General features: G+C 47.3%; 1 protein-coding gene across 1 annotated transcript in view; it reads right to left on the bottom strand.

Moving 5' to 3' along the window:
* LOC133116813 (insulin-like growth factor 2 mRNA-binding protein 2) overlaps positions 1–14963 on the bottom strand; it is a 56610-nt gene that overhangs the window by 5816 nt on the left and 35831 nt on the right. Inside the window, exons 3-15 of the mRNA XM_061226783.1 lie at positions 14106–14154; positions 12889–12940; positions 9228–9291; positions 8217–8507; positions 7760–7894; positions 7150–7272; positions 5556–5685; positions 4251–4388; positions 3670–3738; positions 2275–2391; positions 1020–1094; positions 681–812; positions 284–397 (exon numbers count right to left, since the gene is read on the bottom strand). Coding sequence (XP_061082767.1) covers positions 284–397; positions 681–812; positions 1020–1094; positions 2275–2391; positions 3670–3738; positions 4251–4388; positions 5556–5685; positions 7150–7272; positions 7760–7894; positions 8217–8507; positions 9228–9291; positions 12889–12940; positions 14106–14154 — 1489 coding nt within the window. The remainder of the gene's footprint in view (positions 1–283; positions 398–680; positions 813–1019; positions 1095–2274; positions 2392–3669; positions 3739–4250; positions 4389–5555; positions 5686–7149; positions 7273–7759; positions 7895–8216; positions 8508–9227; positions 9292–12888; positions 12941–14105; positions 14155–14963) is intronic.

The raw sequence follows: 14963 nt of genomic DNA on the forward strand, positions 1-14963 counted from the left end.
AGCTGGCAGTTCACAGTGATGATCATAGTGGCACCAGGGGTTTACTGCTTAACCCCATGGGCACTTTTCAGCATTTACTGAGTAAACAGTATGAGAATACATGGAAGTTTCACCATTGAGAAAACATGTGAAAAACACAAACATTGTTGAAGAAAAAAGTCAGTGACTTTTTTGATTAGATAGCACATGGTCCTGAATATCCAAATATGCATCTTTGTTTGGTTTTAAAATTTCGGACGAAAGGAAACACAACCCTATTAATTACACAATCAGCAACACATACCTGGTTGGCAAAGAAATGCCCGATAATCTTAACAAAAACCTCATCATTTTCATCTGGAGTTTGGTCCCTGGGTACAATGACCTCGGCGCTGGTGAGGTTCTGCAGCTCATTGACCTACAGGGGGCAGTATACCAGCCACATTGCAATGACACCATCAGAACTGACTAGAAACACAGAGCAACTACCCCATCAAAATGAGTTCAAAATGTTTTATATGGCTGCCACATAATATCTAAATATTAAATATGTGGGCAACACTTTATTTGAAGGCTCTGACATGTGTCCATCTACAAATGTCCTTCATAAGCACTACATAGCACATTCATAAGCACTACTGAAGCATTCATAAAATAAAATAAATTAAAATAAATATTGGTCACACTCGTACAGTACGCACCGTCTTGCCACCCTTGCCGATGATGCGTCCGGCCGCGGTAGAGGGCACTTTGATGTGCGTCTCCAGCTTCACTTCCTCCTTTGCCGTGAAGAAGTTCTCCTCTTTCAGCTTCCCAAATATCCGGCCCTGAGCCTGCATAACAAGCATTTAAACACAACCATGCATCTATAAACAGTTAGGTACGGCTCCGCTCGCAACAACAAAGGCTTCTCCCAGTCAGGCGCACTCACGAGTCACAGCACGCAGGCCCTCCTCACATGAATCACGCGTGAGAATGTCGGTGTGTTTGGACAGAGACTTGCAGCCACCGTGAGAGGAAAAGGAAATAAAGAGCTTTACCTTAAACTGTGCTTCAGGGGGCCCTGTGATTATGACCATTCGCTCAGGCACGTCCAGGCTTTCCGCCGGGGCGATCTGCAGAACGCAAACCAACTGCCGTTTTCAAACTACACTCATCTCGCGAGGCTTAAAGCCAAAGATACAGTACGTTTACACAAGGCACCATTCATCATCCACAGCCAACAGTATAGAGCTTTTTTTACTCAAATCACTCTGGTCCTCGAGGGACAAGAAATGCTGGTTTTCCATTGTGCGTTTAGAGTCAGGTACAGGTCCAGGTGCAGGCACAGTCAGTTCAGTTAATTACATGAGGAAAGGCAGGTTTGAGTAATCATGTCATAGAGAGCCTACACAACAAAAAAAGAAATAGCATTTGCACTGTACAGTTCTGATACTAATTATTTTCAGTGAAACTGTTACTTCACTATTTGGTGTAATGATGTCGGCACACTGGAGGTCGTTCAGGTCATTACACGCTGCTAAGTTTTTTTGACCATGTCAACACACATTTATACTGAGCTATAAAGTAAAGCTAAACCAAGGAAAACATTATATTTTCTTCAGAGAAACACCTGCACCTGTACACCTGCAAAATATCCACCAATACCTCACTATAGGCACAGTGAATAAGCAGACCAGAACATATGGAGGCCTTCAGTAGATTAAAGAGCGCTGTGTGGACCGCTGTCTCCCGTGCAGGGACCAGGGACAGGGACCAGGGGCAGGACCAGGGACAGGACCAGGGGCAGGACCAGGGACAGGACCTGGGGCAGGGACCAGGGGCAGGGACCAGGGACAGGGACCAGGGGCAGGGACCAGGGACAGGGACCAGGGGCAGGACCAGGGACAGGACCAGGGACAGGACCTGGGGCAGGGACAGGGACCTGGGGCAGGGACCAGGGACAGGACCAGGGGCAGGACCAGGGACAGGGACCAGGGGCAGGACCAGGGACAGGGACCAGGGACAGGGACCAGGGGCAGGACCAGGGACAGGACCAGGGACAGGGACCAGGGGCAGGACCAGGGACAGGACCAGGGACAGGGACCAGGGACAGGACCTGGGGCAGGGACAGGGACCAGGGACAGGACCAGGGACAGGGACCAGGGACAGGACCAGGGACAGGACCAGGGACAGGACCTGGGGCAGGGACAGGGACCAGGGGCAGGGACCAGGGACCAGGGGCAGGGACCAGGGACAGGACCTGGGGCAGGGACCAGGGGCAGGGACCAGGAGCATATGACCGGGTTGCCCTACCTTTATGGAGGCTCCAGCAAAGCGAGCCAGCTGCTTGATGTGCTGGCCCTTCTTTCCAATGAGCGCGCCAACGGCCTGAGTTGGAATAAAGAGGTAGACCACTTCCTGTTCCAGAGCCTGGTGGGAAAAGACCCATACAGTCAGCACCTTACAGTCTGCATCCTGACCACCCATACAGTCAGCACCTTACAGTCTGCATCCTGACCACCCATACAGTCAGCACCTTACAGTTTGCATCCTGACCCCCCAGTAGAGTAAGGCCTTACAGTCTGTACCCTGACCCCCCAGTAGAGTAAGGCCTTACAGTCTGCATCCACCCCCCCAGTAGAGTAAGGCCTTGCAGTCTGCATCCTGACCACCCAGTAGAGTCAGCACCTTACAGTCTGCACCCTGACCTCCCATATAGAACCTAATTTTTCCCACAGGTTGACAACCCCTAATGACGCACTCCCTCAGCGGCCTCCTTTTTGCCGTGAATCCGTTTGATTCTTTCCGGCTGTGCAGTTTCACTCAACAGTGACGAATGAGCTAAACCCACAGCGACCGCTCCCTTTTCATCTTCCCCTCACGCAGAGCAGGGCTGAGAGCAGGCCAGGCCGCTCACCCAGCCTGTACACAGGGACCACTGAAGCCCACACTCCGGTCCCCCCGCTCCCTCAGGGCCACGCTTCATGGGCTGCTGAACATTTCTCAGCTCTTTCTGTCTTTAAGCTGCCTCTTTCCCCACTGGGAGGGAGAGATGCCCAAAGAAAAGAGGATCCTTGAACATTCTCCCTACCCTTGACCTGATAATTATCCATTTTACCCCATTATAATGATGCATTCCCACAGAAGAAAGTCTGAGAAGATAAATGGAGAGGAGAAATTGCTCTTCTAAGGCTGGTGTCCAGAGAGAACTTCTATAAAACAAGGTGTTATGTAATAAAATGGTCCCGTCTCTGACTCTGTCTGCTTTAATCTCAGAGCGTAGTCTCCGTCTCCAGCTGAGAGCGGCTCAGCAGCTCACCGGTAAAAGGCTCATTGTGCGTTTGTGCATTCAGGAGATGCGTATCTGCAGCCTGACTTTGTAGCCTTTAATGAGCAGACACTTTTCCATGGGGGGAAAAACACATTGTTGTGAGGAAAACATATTCGCACTGAGAAGTGCCACAGAAAGAAGCTAGAGTGATCGGCTGGAGGACACTTCATTCTGGAGCAATGCAGACCAGACTACAGATCACAGACGCAGCATTTATTACATCCTAATTAGCATACCAACATACTAAATGTTGTATTGATAATAAAGTGAACAATTTTTAAGTTTCCCTTGTTGAACTTATTTCGGGGGAAATGTACTGAACAAATGAGAACAGAGATTAAGGTAAACGCAGAGTCAGCGATGGGGCGAGGACTTACTGCGTGCTGGTGGGACACGGCACTGGCAGGAGGGACTCCGTACAGCCTGCCCAGGTGTGAGGAGTGACTCTGTGAGCATAGAGAGACATTAGTCAGGGCATTTATTTCGGGCTGCCCCCCCTTTCCCATCAACAGAATACTGGAAGTGTTACTGTTTCCAGGACATAAGCAAAGGCCTGATGAGTGGTGGGTGCATTAGTCAATGACACACACACACACACACACACACACACACACACACACACACAGTATAATATTCTTCACACTTGGTGACTCAGGGTCCAGAACAGGGAGGGAGAAGGACACTTAGTCATGTCTCCACCAGGAAAGGGGAATTCAGTAGTTTTCCCGAAGTTCTGAGAAAAAGAACTCTCCTTCTTACAGTTTCAGAGCCACTGACAACACACAAAATTCTTATTGTGAAAATACAATACCCAGTGTGTCCCTCTGCCCAAGAGCCACAAGATAAAACAGCTTTGCAAAAAAGCCTCAAAGGTTGAATCTTGACATAATTGCAGACAGATTCTATTGTTCCAGACGAGGGTATGCTGTGTGACCAGCAGAGGGCAGTGTTTACTCGCCAGATAGGCACCGTAGCCAGTCGGGGGTGTGGAGGCTGCCCCGCGTGGTCCCGCTGCTGAGGGAGTCAGAACCGACAGGCCCGTGGAAAAGATGCCCAGCGCGTTCAGGTTCAGCCCCGGGATAAGGTTGGCTTGTTGCTATCAGGAAGACGAAAATCAACGGTTAGTCTGGTGTACATTTGTCTGTCTGTCAGCTCCATCAGCACAGCAAAGATGAGCCACCTGCTTCCTTCCACACACATCCAGCACAATGCCCACCTGTAACATACTCAGCGGTACACTAGATGGCATACATTCTCCTGAATCAGGATCTTAAAAAAAAAATGAGACTTTACAAAATAACAAAACAGGACTATACGTTTCATAATGGAAGGAAACCACATTTCCACCAGGCTCAATTTTGCCATAAATGTCTGTCTCTTAGATGCATCATTTTAAACAAATGGAGAAGGCAAACAAATAATCACAAATAGAGAAGGCAAACAAATAATTATTTCTCCTCGCTTCACATCCTGTTTAGTTTCCTGGTCCAGGGGGGTTGAGAGGGGGGGTTTAAGAGTGATGTCATGAGAAAGAGAGGCGCACTGGTGGAGAGGACATTAAACGAATGCCGGAACATGGCGCGCGGTTTCAGTCCGCGTAGCGGTAAAGGAGTGAGTCAGAGATGAGTCTTGCTATCGGAGGGACACTTTATCTGACGCTGCACACAGAACCCCGGGTCTGTGGCTCCGACCGGCTCTCTTTTTCCCCTGACCCTGTAACCCCAGCCCTACCTGCGCTGGTCACCATGGACACTCACTACGGCTACCAGACACTCATTAACCGATTCCCTCAAACCATTAAACCCAAAGCTCTAAGAAGGGGGGAAAAGGATTTATATGAATAAGAAGGTTAATATGCCAACATTGTGTTTGTGTGCTTCGCCAAGCATCTATTTATTACCGTAACCAATGCGCGGTAATTCAAACCACTATCACCCTCATAATTAAAATAATTAGATGGTAAGTGCAAGGGCAAATGAATGATAGGAATCAAAACTCAAAGTTGACAAATAATGGGTGATCCTTGCAGAAATGTATGATGCCCGTTAATCACAAAAAGCGATTAGAAATTGGTTCTATGTAACCTCAGACGAATTAAGCACTCATCTCTTATCCGCTCATCTTTCTGACACACCCCCAGTAACAGCTCTCCTCACCTAACTCCAGGATATGCCAGAACATGTCAATCAGGACTGCAACCACAATTGAATGGTACTATTATTATTATTATTATTATTATTATTAGCTGTCAGCGTACACTTACAGCAGCAAGGTCATTCTCGTAGGCTTCCCTCAGCTTCCTCGTGATGTCCTCTTCAGCTTTGCAGCAGGCCTGAATGCTGCCCTTCACCGTGATGGTCCGCTCTGGGTTGTAAATGGTTAAGTCCTGTAAACTGTTGAATGACAGAAAAAAGACAAACTCTAAACACAAATCCCTCAATGTTTGTCACAACTGTATGTTTCCCATTCGCCTCACAGTCCTGGTTAACATTAGAGAATGTAAAAATGTAAAAAACGATTAAGCCTCATTCCTGCGTGACCAGACTGGAGAGACCCAGGTCCCTGGGTGGCTTGGTGGTCACAGAGCTAGCCACAAGTTAGCATCCCTAATTGGGAGTCCCTTCCTGTCGTCTATGCCTGGGAGCCCATAGTGGTGGGACACAACAGTGCCGTTGTCCCATGGGTGAGGAACATGAGTCAGCGGGTTTGTAATACCGCATACAAGAACAACACACTGTAATCACTACCACAAATGTGTGGGTATTAGCCTGAGCTGTGATACTACCCTGCATGTTTCTGAGCTAATGAGCTCTTCTGATCAGACAAGTCATACAGGGAATGGAGAGAAGAAAGCCTCATTCAGTGTCTGTATCAAACGGCAAAAACGATGACTTCTTAGGAAGTATTTTAAGGCAGGAAGACATCGAGTGACGTCCCATGTAAAAGTTTGCTAAAATGATTCCGTCAAGGGTGCCTTCACCGGGAAGGATATCCCAGAAGTCTTTGTGATTACCTCAGGCTTCTTACTGAAAACAGAGGCGGAGTTTGAGTAGCAGGGTTAGCTTGGCTAGTTCGCTAGTAAAAGCACAGTGAGAAACCTTTGTTTAGTATAAAGTATACAGTGAGCTTGATCATTCGTTGTAATACATTTCAAATACATGAAAATTATTGAATACACTGGAATAACATGTTTTTCATGAACTAGCCATACTTTGTAATCACGCATGGTGTAATCTGTGACGTCCTCCTGCCTTCAAAGTGCATCCCACACTACCTCTGAAGACGCCTTGGAAGGACAGTGACTAATGGGGAAATGAGGACAGTGACTAATGGGGAAATGAGGCAGTGAGGCAGCTGCCTTCGGTTTGAGACGCAGCCAGTGTTAGTCAGGATATTAGTGTGATTTATCTAGTCCGGGTAAGATTTAGCCTGGAGATATGATGAACATAAAGCTGTTTTCCATAAGGTCTTCTCCGGTCCAAATTAACTTCAATTTATATCCACAATCTGTTATAGGATTTATTACTGCATTTATGCCCATAATATGAACTCCTAATTTAAACATCATGAAGGCATTTCCCTATTAGATTGAACCAAACTCAGTACAGGAGGGACAGCTGACAGCATTGGGTTGATAACCAGAAAGCTCAAATCCCATAAATTGGGAATATAATGACTGTTACATTCATGAGCATGGCCAAAGTTGGTTAAATACAGGCAAATACCAAGCAGCCTAAAACAATTACACTGTACAAGACAATAAAATCTCTGTGATTGGCCCTGAGTAAGGATGCCTGTGAGGGCCACAAATGCTGTGGAGCAGGGCAGGCTGTAGGGTGTTCTGGCTGGACACTCACGAGGAGATGGTGATTTTGGTCCCTGTATCTTGCTCGATCTTCTTCAGGTTGCGACCCTCCTTCCCAATAAGCCTCCCAACCAGACTGTTGTGCGCCAGGATTTTCAAAGGAATCTGTTCAGCTCTGAAGGCAAAGGCATAACAGCAACGAAATTAGTCCTATTGACGGGTTCAGGTTTGTTCTGTCGGCATAGCTACGCATGTGATGTTGATGAAGGAAACCTATGTCATCCTGTAAGAAAGAGAGAGGACCTCACGGATAAGAGGTGCGTCAAAGCCTCCACAGCTTGCTGTACTACAAACTGGTTTTGTTTTACTGATCTTCCCGCTGGGCTGGCATGAAATTCAATAAACTTACTTTTCTGTAGTTAAAGTGTTTGTTCACTTGGCTGAGTCTCTGCATTGTCCTAACTTTGATTCCACTGAGAGAAGTCCTAACACTGTATACCTGTATATACACTCAGCAGCAACTTTTATTTTTTGTATTGGTTAGGAGTTTTGATAACATTGAATAACATTGAGAGTCAGGGTCCGTTGGTTTTGTGTGTGTGTGTATGTGTAGGTACAGGGACAAGGATATCAGGGGGTTGGGTAAGTTAACTCAGACTTACACCTTGGTCTCGTTGGCCTCCTTCTGCATGATGTCCAGGATCATGCGGCAGGCTGAGGAGCAGCCCTCCGGCGTGGAGTGGATGGTGACGGGTTTCTCCGCCGCACCCGCATTCTCCTTCCGATGTATGTCCACTCTGGGACAGACACACAGACACCAGGCTCACACACAGCCAGGCCAAGCAAACAGTCGCCTGGTAACTGGAGCCAGGCAAGCGCTGCCTGGATGCGCAGACAAGAGAAGTACTGGGACAGCCTGTAGACTAGTGGCTAAGGTACATAACCGGGACCCGGAAGGTTGGAGGTTCAAGCCCCAGTGTAGCTATGATAAGATTGGCACAGCTGTTAGGCCCTTGAGCATGATCCTTAATGCTGCATTGCTCCAGGATTGTCGCCTGCTAAGACTAATCAACTGGTAAGATACTACAACTAGGTAAATAACAACAGGTCATTGCTCACTTGGACTGGGTCTGTTTGGTGACATTCTTGATGGTGAGCCCCTCTTTGCCGATGATAGCCCCCACAAACTGCGTGGGGACGAGCATGCGCAGAGGGAAGTCCTGCTGCTGGTGCCGGGGGCCCCCGAGGCCTCCCGAGGGGCCCGGCTGGGGGCCATCCTGGTCCCGCTGCGGCCGGCCTGCTCGCCGCGCCCGTGGGGTCTGGGGGGACGGGGCCGCGTCTACGTCCAGGATGTACGACACCCTGAAGGAGTATTCCTCAAACTGGTGTCCTGTCAACTTCTCGATCGCCCTGGTGACACGGAGGGGAGGGGTGGTCACGCGCTCGCCTGTGCTAGGAAACGCCTCCGTCGCCCAGTCACCGTGATTAGCCATGACACCATCAGGTCCAGAGATCGAACAATGCCTGATTAATTACACACCGCATGTGTGAGAACACCATCGCAACTGCGATTACATCACAGGTTGGGCAGCAGAGTGGAAGTTCACACCACAGTAGTGAGGTGAATTTAGCTTACTGTTCTTCACATAATTTAGCCGATATGCTTTCCTTTAGTAGGATGATGGTCAAAATGGCCACGTTCAACATATTTTTTCTGGGCTACAATGACACATTATACATAGTCTCCTTTTTTAGACGTATTGGTCAGCTTTGACCAGTCTGACCCTTCTCCACTGACCTCTCTCATTAACAAGGCACTGCTGCTCACTGGTAGGTTTTAAGTTTTTTGCACCATTCTCTGCAAATTCATATTCAAAACACCAACAATCATTCCACAGTTAAAGTCACTTAGATCACATTTCTTCCCCATTCTGACAATTGGTGTGAAAAACAGCTGAACGTCTTGACCATGTCAGCATGCGTTTATGCATTTAGTTGCTGCCACATGATTGGCTGATAAAATATTTGCATTAACAAGCTGGAGTACAGGTCTACCTAATAAAGTGCTCAGTGAGTGTATAAACAGGCTAGAATATACAGTGAGAAATGCCTTTAGTGCTGAGTGCTTACGCTTTAGCTTCCTCCTTGGTTGCGTACGTGACGTTCACTACTGCTGTTTCCGTGTCAGTGTTAACTGTGGGGAGACAGAGAGCAAGGCGGAAAATAGTGTTTACATTTATTCATTTAGGAGATGCTCCTTAATATAATAATGCCAGGCAAACAGCAGTACAGTCACAGAGCTCTTATCCCGCGCGATCGAAACAAGCCACCGCTAAAAGAATGGGAACAAAAGGCAATTGTTAACATTAACGTTCGATCAAACTGTCAACGAGCACACCGCTACAGTCTAATTCTTGCTGAGGTCTCCTTTGCAATCCAGCAATGAGGCCTTGTGAGAGCATGAATCAGACATTCTCCCATGAAACCCCCTGCTAGGCACAGCCCCGTCTGAGGAACACGTGCGGTCCTCATTCCCGTTTCTGGTGAGTCACACGCGCGTCCTGGGCGCCAGAGGGATTGCTTTACATTACATTCATTATTTACGCGACAGGCGCCCTTATCATATTTACGCTTTATAAATGTATACAGCAGAGCAAGCCCAAGGGTATATCATGGGTGTAGATCTAGAGCCAACAGACCTCTGGCTAAAAGTCAAGTCCCCTTCTAACCACTATATCCTACTTGCTTCTCGTTTGCATGTGTAATGGAAAACACATAGGAGATGGAGACTATGACAGCTACGGATGTCAACATCCTGGCCTCATGGATAATCAGCCCAGCACACAATTCAATGAAGGGAACCAACTGAGTCAAAACGTTTGAGATTGCCGTTGAGTTTGTCTGCCAGCTCTCTGGCATGCGCGGCCATGTTTCGCAGCTCAACAACGTTACCCGCTGATTTCCTATGCATTATCCCTGTTCATCTGTTATTCTGTTCATTAGTGTGTGCACTGAGTGAGTGTGTGTTGTAGTCAACATCTGAATAATTGTCAATGAATGCCCTTCTGAAAAAAACAGCTCAAGCTAGGTTTTGAAACAGCTGGTACCTGGTTGACCAGTTCAGACCGGCTCCCAGCTCAACATAGTTTAGCTGGTTGAACAGTTCATATTAACTCCCAGCTTGACATGGTTTGACAAGTTCAAGCTATGTTTTGAAACAGCAGGTAGCTGCTTGACCATCTACTGTACCAGCTCAGCCAAGCTGCCAGCACTAGCTGGTTGAGCAGCTCCTACCCAGCTGGCATAGCCGGATTTTCCAGCAGGATGTCAGTGTAAGGGGTTAAAGAGGGTAATGTCAGAGGTTGTGTGGGATGAATCTGGCAGTTGGCTGATGGTCGTGCCGGCAGTACCACAACTGAGAGCGGGATGGTGGGCTTGCGTGGGACTTTATTTTTGGCTTCCCAGAAGTACACCGGGTGCTTAGATCCTCAGTCACTAGCACAGATGATTAGAAACAGAAAGAGCAGGAACGGAATGAGGAGAGAGAACGTAGAGAGCACTATCCTAATGTGCAGGCAGCATCAGGAGCACAGCCCCAGGGAAGTACCACAGGGAAATGATGTTGAGGGGCCAGACCGGGGCCAAATACATAATTGAATTGGATTCAAATACTTTTCTATGCTTTACTGAGCTTGTCTGCCGTATTGGAACTCATAAAGTAATCAAAAAGTAAAAACCTTGTCTTGTGGTCCTCTTGGTTGGCTCAATTGCACCAGGCAAGATCAATTGGGCACAGAAAAGGGCGGCCTGTAGAGTAGTGGTTACAGTACATGACTCAATAAGATCCACACAGCCCTTGAGCAAGGACCTTAACCCTGCATTGCTCCAGGGGAGGATTGTCTCCTGCTTAGTCTAATCAACTGTACATCGCTCTGGATAAGAACATCTGCCAAATGCCATTAATGTAAAAAAGTATTTGGATCCAAAACAATGACCTATTTCACCATAATTCACATGGCCTTTGCTTAGTCTTGGCTGTGCTAAATAGCGAGTCAAGAGTTTGTGTTGGGGAGATCTTCCAGAAAGAAATTAAGGAGGTGATCATCCAGTGCCTGTTATGTTCCTGTGTTCTGTCCTGTGTTAGTTTATCTTTGTTTATCATCTTTAGTCTAGTAATTTATTATTTTTCATATTCATGTCTGGTGTTCTGTTTACACTCATTAGTCTTTGCACTCTTCCCTTGTGATGTCTGAGTCTGAATGTTTACTAGTCCAGTCACTCCCTTGTCTGCGTGCCCCACTATTCGGGTGTTTACGGTAGTTCCGGGGTTCAATCTTCCTTCCAATCTTGCATTCCTTACTTCCTGCTTTCTCTCCATTTCATGTTTGTACATAGCACTAATATACTAATCCCAACTAACATAGAATTTGTACAGTACTAATTATACTAACACACTAATATGTTTGTCAAACTAACAAACTAACATTCACTAGTTTTGGTGAACTTACTAACTCATCTCCAGTTTCAATTCTGTTCTGTAACTCCGCCTCCCTATTCTATCACTGATTACTTGCTTAGTTTCAGCGAAGTATTCGCACCTGTCTCTCTCTATCTCTGCATCTCCTGATTCTCTGCAATTGTCTACTCTCTAGTCCGGAGCCGTTTGTATTACATGTGTGTCATTGTGAATCCAGTCCGCGTTTTCGTTTCCCCCTCGTTATTGTCCTATTACCCTTTCATGTGTCTCACCTGATGTTTATTTGTTAGACCGCCCTCACTCCTATGTCCCGTCTAGTTTGTCTCATTCCCCTGTGTATTTATACCTGTCCTTTTCAGTTGCACGCTGCTAGTTCGTCTTGTCCTGTTTTCTTGGCTGAGCCCTTGATTCCTTCCCCCAGTTCTAGCCTCCTTGTGCCCTTGCCCTTGCCCTTGCCCTTGCCCTTGCCTATCTGGATTTCCGGTTCTGACCCCTGCCTGCTTCCCTGGACTCTTCTTTGCTTTGTGGATATCTGTACCTCTGCTTTGTTGGACTGACCCCCTGATTTTTGACCCTGGCCTGTTTTTTTGACTCCGCTCTGTCTGCCCCTTTTGGACTTAAACCTGCCATTTTTCTGCACCCCTGTCTGCTTTTGGTTCCTCTGTTCCCCCCGGCATTACAGTGCCACCTCCCCAAACATATAAAACTGCTTCACACCTCCCCTTAAACACAACACACAATCACCCGCCAACAATAACCACTTGTAACTATCAAGCATTTCTCTCTTTAACAAAGGTGTTATAATAAGTACTGCACAAAAAAACAACCACATAAACCTAAATCATTTTACCACAAATACAATACCCGCTTTAAATCCAGGAATCCAGGTGAGGTGAGTTAACGGTGTAATCGACTGCTTTAATTTATCAATTAAGTGCCAAGTAACAACAAAAACCAGTGGACCCTGTGGCTCTCCAGAGCCAGGGTTTGGATCCTGTTTCCTATGCAGGAAGTGGCTCAAGGTGCAACTGATCATTAATGGATACGAGCTGCTCTTCTCTTATTTGGTGAAGTTACTGTACCACCTATGGCGTACACCTGCATTTGAAATATTACTTACAACTCCACCCATGTGATTTATCTCAATGTAACTGTGGCTACTATAAGTACAAGTAATAAGTACCATCAGGACCACACATACTGTATCACGACAGTGAACACATAGCATTGTCTCTGTGAGCTACTTCTGATGTTGTAGCCATTCGATTTTAGGTGTTCAAGTGTTTGTAAGAGATTAAGAGCAGAGGATATTACCTTGTTCCACGTTCTCTACGGTACCGTACTGTGCTAACAGGCCATCCAAAACCTGTGGTAATGGAGGGAGATAAATGGGTCAATACACACACACACACACACACACACACAATCTCTCAAACACATACATACATACACATACTATCCCTCAAATATATATACACAGACTTTACACAGTCACACACAAAGAGAGCATGGCTTGTGCCAGCACCCCCCTCCTATGTGTGTGAACTGTATCAGCTATTCTGAAATCCTGTTTTGTTCTCAGTGTAAATTTGAACCCAAAACATCCACCTGGGTTTATTTTTCTGTCTAAATCATCTGAATGGTTTAGGTTTAGCCCTACTGTGTTCTGGGTTACGGCTTGCAAGCTCTCGCTGAGCATCATTTTGGGTGGTTCAGAGGGTCTGCGATTACCCCCATCAGGACAGGTACAGGCTGCTGAGCTGAGTTAGCATGCGTGTCCTGCTCTGCACTGACAGGACCCACAGAGGGCCCGGGCACACCCAGAGAGAGAGAGAGCAATGAATAAATAAAGAAACCAGAGCAAGTGGGTCAGAGAGAGAGAGGGAGAGAGGGAGAGGGAACAGCACAGCACAGCACTTCACAAGCGACCACTCATCAGCTCCACTCCTTCCAAGAATTTCTGAATTAAAACCTGCCCTAATGATGACGGAGGTCCGGGAACGCAGCCTCCCACACTGCGTGGAAGCGGACCACCAGGGCAAGGTGGGGTCAGGGCCTCTGTGCAGGGGGACTACACCCGGCCACAGGGAACAGCAGCTCTGAGTCAAACACATGCCCACCCACACACGCCTGCCCAGGATAAACACCATGACAACCGTCTACCATGGCCATGGGAACAGCTCATCACGGTCGTGCAGACTCACATAAACAGCCTCCAAATGACAGGCAGCCTAATGATTCAATACTCCTCCCCAGCTCTGGTCTGATTGGAGCAATGACTCCTAACTGTGGCAGTGATGACATGCCTTTGGTCAAGGAATGAGACAACCTCCCACCTTAATATGGCTGCACCTGCCCCCAAACAGAACATTCAAGTTATTTGTTTGGGTATCGTGAAATGCTATGTCAGACAAACTGGCCACTTAGGGTGGCTCCGCCGCGTACAATGCCAGGCTCACAAAGTTATCCCTCCTACCCATTCACTACACACTACAGCCACAGAGAGGGCCCCGAGACTCAGCCAAACTCACCTCCCACTGTAGGTGTGGAGGAATGTTCCGAATCTGAATCTTCCGACTCCTGGTGATAGACAGGGAGAGAGAGAGGAGAAAGAGAGGGAGACAGGGAGAGGGGGGGGGGGGTTAACAGCTGGGTCATAGGAAAGTTCTGTTTTTTTCACTGCCATTCAGAAGCAGACTTATCAAACAGTGTAGGAAAACATGTTTTCATTTCCTAACACGAACAGCCTCCTTCCCAACACAAACAGTACGCACGCATACACTCATTACATGGCAGGCATGCCACATCATTATCTCCTCCAAACCAGACCAAAATACACTTTACACTTTTTCCCCATTATAGCATATTTCTTAATGAATGCAGATCAGAGGCAGGACACCAACCTGGAGCCTGTATCATAAAGCAGGATTACTGGGTTTGTTGGACAACTGCACTGAGTGCTGTTCCAGGTTTTACTCAACAAAGTTATCCAGCTAATTCGGTAATTCTGCTTTGTGATACAGGCCCACGAACCAACTGCCTGGCCATAAAAACTGGAACAGTAAGTGAATACAGTAAGTGAATCTGACTTGGATGGAACTGTAGAAAAGCACTCTCAATTCAGCCTGGAGCTAGCAGGTATAAAAAAGGTTCTGTAACTATTTGGATGGCAGTTCATGGTTTGTAATCCTGCTCTGTTGTGGCAAATGTCCCAGGATGAGCACACTGGGGGAGCCTGGGAATTGTGCTGAGGGCGTCAGTCACGGAAACGAGGGCTCAATCAGGCGCAGTGGACTATATGAGCCCCATTCGGGCCGTGGAGAGAGCCCTGCCACTGCTTTTCCCCTCACTGAGGACGCTCCCTGACCAAAGCCACACAAGCCACTCGA

This window comes from Conger conger, chromosome 17 (assembly GCF_963514075.1).
Source record: "Conger conger chromosome 17, fConCon1.1, whole genome shotgun sequence".
Lineage (NCBI taxonomy): Eukaryota > Metazoa > Chordata > Actinopteri > Anguilliformes > Congridae > Conger > Conger conger.